General features: G+C 32.2%; 1 protein-coding gene across 1 annotated transcript; it reads left to right on the top strand.

The window, feature by feature from the left end:
* Window positions 1–5,176: 5,176 nt before the first annotated feature.
* LOC142636632 (stemmadenine O-acetyltransferase-like) lies at window positions 5,177–6,788 on the top strand. The gene has a single exon (XM_075810905.1). The coding sequence runs from the start codon at window positions 5,220–5,222 to the stop codon at window positions 6,516–6,518; it is 1,299 nt and encodes a 432-aa protein (XP_075667020.1). The 5' UTR covers window positions 5,177–5,219; the 3' UTR covers window positions 6,519–6,788.
* The last annotated feature ends 3,044 nt before the right edge of the window (window positions 6,789–9,832 follow it).

Raw genomic sequence — 9,832 nt, 5'->3', positions numbered from 1 at the left:
GTATCCTCGACATGTCATATCTTAGTTTTTCAAGAAATTAAATGTTGTATTGTGTCATACTACATATCGTGTTTGTGTCCATGCTACATAGGCTATAACTGTGAATAGTAATGGTATACAAGCCATAAAGCCATACCTTCATTGCCTAAAGAAAGGGTAGGGTGTGCATTGTGCAGCTGAAAGAGGTTAAAGATGTTTTAGATTCTTGAAGATGCAATTGAAAAAAATATGGGTAGACTACAGTCTACCCATAAATCTTTCCCTATGCTATTATTAGAAGTCCTACTCCAAGAACCGTGAGGCTCACTAGTCAAATCAAGGGACAATGGATCATTATTCTTGTAGACACAGGTAACACTCATAATTTCATGGATATACCAGTGGTAACCAAGACTGCATCACCTATGACAGGTTTTGGTTTGGAGGTGAGAATTGTAGATGGTTTTGTACAAGAATTGAAGGGGTATACTTTCGGTCCAAACCTATATGTGCTAACCTTGGGTGGATGTGATAAGATTTTAGGAGTCCAATGGTTAAGCATTTTGGGTTTTATACAATGGGATTTCTGTTTAACATATGTATTGGGTTTGTACTGTTTTATAAATTGGCCCAAAGACTATTGACGAGTACATCTTTGATGTTAGCATTTAATATGTATAGTAAATCCTTGTAGATATATATATGGGAATGCGAAGCTGCGTAGGATGTTTGGGCTGGAAGCATCACTTCACTACAAAAATGGCCTACTAACTGCCTTGATTTCAGGCATTTATTTGAGTGCTTGTTGAATAGATTACCGAGAGAAGAGTTGGAGCACTTCCTTGTTCAAGCGTGGATTATATGAAACCAAAGAAATGCAGTGGTACATGGTGGACAATTGAAGGAACCAGGCTGGTTGAGTATAAGAAAGCGCAAGATACTCTTATGACTACGAACACACCAACAAGTAGACGTGTATGACAAGCTCCACCTTTAGAGGAGTATAAACTGAATTTTGATGCCGCTGTTTTCTTAGACTTGCAATTGTCGGGTTTTGGAGCAATTATTAGGAACACAAATGGTGAGGTTATGGCGGGAATGTCAGCTAAGGGTCCCTATGGGTACAGTAGTGAAGAGGTTGAGGTCATGGCGTGTCGAAGAGCTATTGAATTCTCCAAGGATGCAGGATTCTCTAGGTTGATCATTGAAGGAGATAGTATGAATGTTATGAGAGCTCTGTCTGATCCTGCAGAGAATAGATCCTTGCTTGGCCATATTTATGATGACATCAAGTGCAACCTTAGAGGAATGCAGGTTCTGTCCTTCAGTTGGGTAAAAAGATGTGGAAACATGGTGGCTCATTCATTAGCGAAACATGCTAGGAATTTACTTGAGGATATGTATTGGATTGAAGATACTCCACCGCCTGCGGCGGATGCTCTGTATTATGACTCTTTACATATCAATGAATGATTATGTAACGCCCCAAAATCATAAGCAATAAAAGTCTATTTAATTTGAAAAATTCATAAAAATATTAAATAAAAGAAACTAGCAACCTAAAATCTCATCACAAATGTTAGAGCTCTAATCCACCAAAAATAAAACATCCTCAAAATAATTTTACAGTACAATGTTTAATACCATAAAAATAATAATAAAATCTTCAGTTCCACAAAATAATTCGTAACTATTGACTTCCAGGAATCTTTACTCCAATAATCCCTCTAATGTATCTGTAAGGGGAAATAAGGGGGTGAGATAATTCAATAAGTGGAATTCACTAACATTGGGGCATGGGAACAACCTTTCAAAAAAATTTTTTTCTTACAACAATTCATAACTTGTACGTCATCAATATTTTATCATCAAATATTTTATATAAAAAAAATATCTTTATATTGTGAGCCATCATAACACATATGTCAATGCCATCATATAAACAATTTCCTAGACTTTTCTCATAGTCAACGTTTACGCCATGTTGATAGAGTTGTGTTGTCCCCTTTTTTGGACCGCAACTTCCTTTTCATCCCCTTTCTTAAGGATGGTTCCTTTGGAACCTAAAGGTGCACTTCCTTGCTAAGCAGCTTCCTTTTTGGATCCTCAATAGTATACTCCCTTGCTAAGGAGCTATCAAATGTGCACTGTCCCCTTTCCTGGGACCATCCCTTTTTAAGTACTAACTGTAGTATGATTGTCCCTTGCTAAGGACTAAAATATCTTTAATCATGAATTGCCATATGTTTTCAAAACATATTCAAGATGCTCACAAAAATAATCCATTCACAATTCTCAAAAATATAAGGGTATATTCACACATACAAATATAAATAAATTTAGGTTGTCCCACAAGTTTTTCATAAAATGAATAGTCAATGTGCACATCAAGCATTTATACAATATCAATTTATATATATAGAATACCGACATATTTCTTTGATATAAAATATTTTAATAATCAACACTGTTTTGGGAAAAACCCCAAAATTAGTAAACACCACTTACCTCTTAGTTGCAAAAATAAAAGGAATCAATCACCCTTGAGTCACAATGAATCAGTAGAATTAGAGCCTAGCAACACCAAAATTGGGTCCATCAATACACAAATTTCCCACTAAAATCTGTTTTAATAGTTAGACAATATAATCTTAGACAACACTGATATTTCCAAAATTTTACATTTATTTACGTAACTCTCCAGTCCACTTTTAACTTTAATCTAATTATTCTGTTCCACGTATTTTTACTATCCATTAATAGGCATGATTGTACTGCAACTCTATAAAACTCTAGCATTTCACTATTGGTCATCATATATTCTACTATTCCTTAGAAGCCACATGATATATAAATCTATCTGATCAACCTAATAGTTATATCTATTAATTAAAGAAGCCACATATTATACTTTTGTCAAATCAATCCTAAAGCCTATGGAGGACCATATGGCTATACACACTATTTTACGTAATCAATTTCAAAGCCTATGGTGGACCATACGGCTATATATATATATATATATATATATATATATATATATATATATATATATACAATTCCTATTAAAATATTGTAATCATCATGGTTGACTAGAGAAGCCAAAACTCCCTTTCAAAAGCTTTAAGGGCCCGTTTGGTACATGTGTTTAAAAACTGAAAATTGTTGTTTGAAAATATTTATGGAAATACGTGTGGGTAAAAAGTGCGTGAAAATGAGTGAAATGTTGTTTAAAAATTGAAAATGGTTGTTTGAAAACTAAAACCAAACACCCCCTAAATCTTCACAGCAAAAAAAATTATTATATATATTCAATCAAATATAGGAAGCCACATAGTAGCCTTAAACTATCAATCTAGTAGCCTATTGTTCCCTTGATGTCGTTGGACTAGTTTTAGACAATAATAAAAAGGTGATGGTTAATCGGTCAACAATTGCGGCTATGTGGGTATACATGTTAACCACAAGCACACTTTTTCCTTTAGCATGGTGACAAAGTTCAAGTCTATTACTCTATTTGGTTCAATTTTGAAGTCCGCCGCCCTTTCATGACATATTGACCATTCCTTATCTAATATAACACAATTATAGGAGCCCTTTTCTATTAGTATAATGATAGTCTAGGTTCATGACAATTGCTAGCTATTGACTATTCAAACTTCTTAAATATAGAACATGAGAAAATCATACCTGTAGACTTCAACTCAACGCCACAGTGAAGTAAGGTGGCTGAAGCAAAAGGAAGCCCCATCAGTAAAATACACGTGTGACTAAAGAGGAAGAAGGCTAGGGTTTTATTTTTATTTTTTTATTTTTAAAGCTTAACAAGGCCCATATATTTACTTATGCCACCTCATTTGGGCTTCATATTCCATAGTATATATCTCATTTTTAATATCTTAGGCCCAAATCAATTTAATCCATTTAATTGTAGGCCTCCTTTATAATTTACGTATAATAATTAAATTGGTATCAAAATTATGGGGTATTACAGATTAAATTCTTCGCCTTCAAAAAAAAAAAAAAACTTAAAAAATATTGTGATATGAGAAACTTGAGTTTTAATTGTTGTGAAAGACCACAAGTACCTTGAGTTTCAACTATCAACTAATATTGTCTCTTTGTAAGGGAGGCGGCAGACTAATATGCTCAAAACTGGTGCATTCGCAACGGTGTAAAAAAAAAATTTATATTTATTTTAGTATAAGAACTTAATTTTTCTATTTCATCTAACAAATTTTTAAAAATACCTACATTTGGACTATTTATTGTAAACTCTATTTTATTTAAAATATTAATTTTTCTTGATTTTTTAAATTGTTTTTCTTTCTTCACACACCACAGCCACCATTCATTGTCTTCCTTCTTCCTCAAAATATGCAAAGAAAAAATTAAAAAAAATTGAAATGCACAACAATAGTGCTTGCATATATTTACACAAGTAATACAATTTTTTTTTTTTTTTTTACACAATAGATGCATAAACTGATGAAAGTGCCTTTTGAAATTAATTGGGCAAAATTTGATCCTTTTGCTATTTTACATGAGCTAATGCAAATGCTTGCAGTAATTCGCTAATGCAATGCAATAAAGTGCTGGCTTTACTTAATTGGCAATAATTAATATTGGGCTAAATTGCAAACTAAACCCCTAAAGTTTTAGAGTGTTTAGATTTTACACTCTTAAATTTTAGAATCTGGATTTTACTCTTGAAGTTTCTATTCCATTTGCATCAGTAATCCCTCCATCTATATATTTTGTTAAGTGCCACATAAATTACTATGCGTGTTTAGTTTGTCCCGTAAAATAATGTCACATCATTTTTGTTATGCTATATCATTTTTAATTATTTAGTTTTTAAGGCTACAAAAAATTATGTGACATCATTTTATTGGAAAAACTAAACACGTGTGACAAGTTTATGTGGCACTTAATGAAAAATATGGATAGAGGGGCTATTGATGCAAATAGAATAAAATTTCAAGGAGTAAGATTCAAATTCTGAAATTTTAGAATGTAAAATCTAAACAGCTCAAAATTTTAGGGGTGTAGTTTGTAATTTAGCCTTAATATTGGGATTACGAGCCACCAAACTGAATAGGAATAGTTCTTGAAAGAAAATTACCAAATCAGGTACCTAACATTGTCATTCCTCCTCTATATAATGAGGCTACATGAACTTGAATTGAAGAAGCATAACATTTTTCCTATCCTTGTAATTTGGGGTTGTACAAAGCAAGATGGTGATGAATGTTGAGATAATCTCCAAGGAGATAATTAAGCCATCATTTCCAACTCCCCATCACCTTAGGAACTTCAACCTTTCCTTCTTAGACCAACTTGCACCTTTCTCTAATTTTCCTATTATTTGGTTCTATGATTCTAAGAAATTTATGGATGTTGAACCATTTGAAAGATCTTGTATGCTAAAAGAGTCTCTAGCTGAAACCTTAACTCATTTCTATCCATTAGCTGGAACACCTATTAATGAAGAATTCTCCATCAACTGTAACGACAAGGGTGTAGACTATATTCAAGCTCGAGTCCTATGCCAGCTATCACAAGCGATACACAATCCAAATAGCAACGATCTAATCCAGTTGCTACCATTGAAGCCCAATAATAGTTGCAATGAGTTTGGAAAGGAAGTTCTCCTAGCTGTCCAATATAATATTTTTGAGTGTGGTGGAGTTGCAATTGCTGTGTGTATCTCACATAAGCTTGCTGATGGAGTATCTGCAGTCAATTTTGTTAATGCATGGGCTGGCACATGTAGAGGAGAAAGTGAAGTCATAAGCCCTATTTTTGATGCACACATCCATTTTCCTCCAAGAGATATAACTGGTTTCATGCAAAATGAAGCCTATATTTCAAAAGAAAAGATCGTGACCAGAAGGTTTGTGTTCAACAAATGGAGCATAGCCGCACTAAGAAGAGAAGCCTCTGCTGCATTTGGTCCAGAAGACAGGGTTGCATCACGCGTTGAGGCCGTTTCAGCATTCATATGGATGCGTTTCATGGTGATGGCTCGGACAAGGCCAACAAAACCTAAGCAAGTAACAGCAATTCATGCAGTGAACCTGCGAGAGAGGATGGTTCCACACCTTTCAGTGCATTCCTTTGGGAATCTTTGGAGGGTTGCGATTGCAGCAGAAACACCGGTTGAGATGGAGAAGGATTACCATTTTTTAGTGAGCCAGCTTAGGAATGCTATCTTGGAAATCAGTGCTGAGTTCTTGAAGAAACTACAAGATGGCCCTGTTGGAGATTTGGATTTTCTGGAGAAGGAAGTCAAACAATTGCAGAATGATGAGATAGACTTATGTATCTTTAGTAGTTGGTGTAGGTTTCCTGTGTATGAGGTTGATTTTGGTATGGGAAAGCCCACCTGGGTGTGTTGTCCAGGCGTTTCTTGTAAGAATGCGGTAGTCATGATGAGTACCAAAGACGGTGATGGAATTGAGACATGGGTGAACTTGAAGGAAGAAGACATGGCCATGTTCGAAAATGACCAGGAGCTGCTCTCATATGCTAGCTAACTTCCCAACAGAGATAGGGAATGAAGAAGGAACTCTCTATACATGCCCTTGTCTTTAAAAATAATAATTAATGAAATAAAGGACTTCATTTCTGTTGTGTAATTGATAATGATTGATTTTGGCATTATGTAAGCATATATATAGTCTCAAGTTGTTTTCTTGTATTACCATTATGTTAGTCAAATAAATTCTTTATGATTTAGACTAACAGTAATAATGCTAAAATTTTTTCTTTTCCCTTCACTTTCATAATGATATTATAATTAGAGAGATGCTACGTCCACAACATTTTTACAACAAATCACAGGTGGTTAGTTATTATTGGTTCAAATTTGAACCTAACACGAAATTACTTTTTTGCCCCAATAATAACAACCAATAACAACCTGCCACTTAAGATTTGTTGTAAAAATATTGTGAAAATATCATGGACATATAATTTCTCTTATAACTATAGTTAGGAAAACAAATTCCTTTGTACTATTTTTTGTGTTCTACTTTATATTCTGCTAATCACAATTTGCCATATATTTATTTAACTTTCCTTATAAAATAACTAAAGTTTAAAATAGATAAAAATAAACACATAATAAGTTGTGATTGATAGTGCATAAAGTGGAATATAAAATATAGTAGAGATGATTTGTATTCACTAGTTAGTACCTAGAAATTTGGATATATAATTTTTTTTTTGATGAAAGATATATAAAATTTATTAAGCAACTGTAATATACCTTAATCCTTTTTTAAAAAATAAACCTTAAGTAAAAGGTCAAATTTTCGCTATAAAGTAACTAAAAAAATTAAGCATTCATATCCACAATAAAGTTTTAGTCAAATTCTAGTTAACGCTCCGTTTGTTTCAATGGAAAACTTTGTATAAAGATAGTTTTCCTTATTTTTCAATATTTGGTAGCATAAAAAAATATGAGTCAAAGGAAAACTATCTTTGGTCAATATAAAAAGTATGGCTTATTTTTGGAGATTGTTTTCCATTAAATTTTTTTGGAAAACAACTTTATCTCACAGCAAGCTAAATAAAGGAAGTTAAGAGGTTGTTTTTCAACTTATTTAAAGTTGCTACCAAACATTGGAAAATGAGATAGTTTTATAGAAAATGCTTTTTAGAAAATGACTCATTTTCTAGAAAACATCATTATTGAAACAAACGGAGTGTAAAACCCTCTTTTTTTTTTTAACTAATATATTATTTAGGTAGACTTGTATTATACTTTTATTTATAAATTAATTTATCTATTCCATTTAAATAATATTTTTTTTCAATCTTTCATTAATTATAAATTTTTGTATCACTCATATTCATCAAATAAGAACGGAGGAATCATTAGGTAGCAAATATCAAGGTGGAAATTCAACTGTTGATATTGCTTCAGTGGTGGGTTTAGGAATTTTTTTTAGGGTGTTTCTTAAAAAGCATAAATTATACAATCTAATAAAAAGATAAATTCATATATTGACAACAACAACAATAAAAAAAAACACGCAAATACATAAAGTTTAAAATTGTCTTCTACGAGTTTTCATATTTTGAAATCGTTACATGATAGTCTCATTATCAATGCTACAAACTACATCTTTTTCAATGTACACAATCAAGTAATCATTCACCCACTGAATGTAGAATAAATTATGGAGCAAAATTTAATTTTGTTGGCATAAAAAAAACTGAGGGTGTTCCCAATTTTTTTTTGAAGGGTAGACAAATAAAAGTTTATAAATTATTATATATAAGTTTTTTTTTACCTGACCTTAAGGTGGCGCCGCCCCTGTATTACTTCCTCCTAATCTAGGCACATAGATGTAGTTGTCACTTAATTACGTACAACCTTGTAAGCAAGGCATTTTGTAGAATATGTAATCGATACTCTTTTAGGTTCTTCAAATTCTATAGGTAGTGTAACTATCAAGATCAATGTAGTCAATTATCCCTCTCTCTCAAAAAAAAAAATTGTAGTATCGGTTTGTGAATAGTTTATTTAACTTTTTGCAGAAAACTTTTTGTTGAAAGTGTATGCTAAAATATATTAATTTGTACTTTGAAAAAATGAGAACAGATGAGAAAAAGTGAGGTTTAAAAAGCCGTACATAAAAATTAAAAGCTAAAAATTGAAACTGATGCCAAATAGCCTCGTAGTCAATTATCTCTCACATAAGTTTATGGGAAAATTTAATAGATGCCTTAAGGGTGTTTTTTTATAAAATATTTTTAGAAACTTTTTATGGAAAAAGAAAAAAAATTACTTTTTTTAACAATTTTTTTATATCTCCCATAAAAAAAGTATCAAACTTTTCTAAGATAGTCCATTAACAAATACTCTAAAAGCATCGGTTAACCGGCCTAAGTTTATTAGCTGCCTCTCATTTTTATACTAAGATTCGTTCATTCATACTGTTCATATTTATTAGCTACCTCTCATTTTAATATTTTATACTAAGATTCATACTATTCATATGTCATTTATGACGTGTAGGAAGGTCTCATGCAGGTTGCAGCAATACCAGGATTTGGGGAAAAATTTCAATTGATTTGGATTTTGAACTTTTTCTTACTATTATTCCTATAGAATAAGAGAAGTCAAACCCAAATTGTCAGATTTAAAGGAATCTTCCTTTTGTTTGTCCATATCAGTTCTCATGTCTTTTCTCATGCATTGTTTATATTCATTATATTTATACTAATTAGTGTTGTGACTTGTGAGGTTAGAACAATAACACTCAATCATTAGGTTTTTTAATTCAATTGAAACATCTAGTTGCATTAATTAATCAACAAAAAAAAAATCTTTTCAGAGGAAAATTAAAATTCAAAATAATAAGGGTCTAATGTTGTTTTAATAACGTTGTTTGTATTTTTTGAAAATACCTGTGGGTGAAAAAGTGTGTGAAAATACATGTAATGTTGTTTAAACACTAAAAACTGTTACTTAAAATACCATTCCAAACAGCCCCTAAAATGTTTAAATTATCTCCGTACATAAGTTTTACCCATTTTAATATGTCCAATATTCTTCTAACTTGTTATCAAAAAAAAAAAAAAAACCCAACAAACCATTTTTGTAGGCCTTTGACCTGGGGCTTGCTTTGACATTCTTAGAGTTGTTAGCCCATTGCTATGGGTTGTGTCTCATGTGTTGTAGTGGTGGGCCCTTGCAGCTCATCAATAAGAATTGGGTTTTGCTTTGCTTGTGGGGCCTGTGTCATGTAGCTTGAATTGGGCTACCATGAGCACAACCGACCCACCATATATAGCTGGAAAACCAACTTAAACCCATTGTCTCTCTCAAATCTCAATT

This window comes from Castanea sativa, chromosome 5, assembly GCF_040712315.1.
Source record: "Castanea sativa cultivar Marrone di Chiusa Pesio chromosome 5, ASM4071231v1".
NCBI classification, from domain to species: domain Eukaryota; kingdom Viridiplantae; phylum Streptophyta; class Magnoliopsida; order Fagales; family Fagaceae; genus Castanea; species Castanea sativa.
This window is presented reverse-complemented; position numbering and strand designations above follow the sequence as displayed.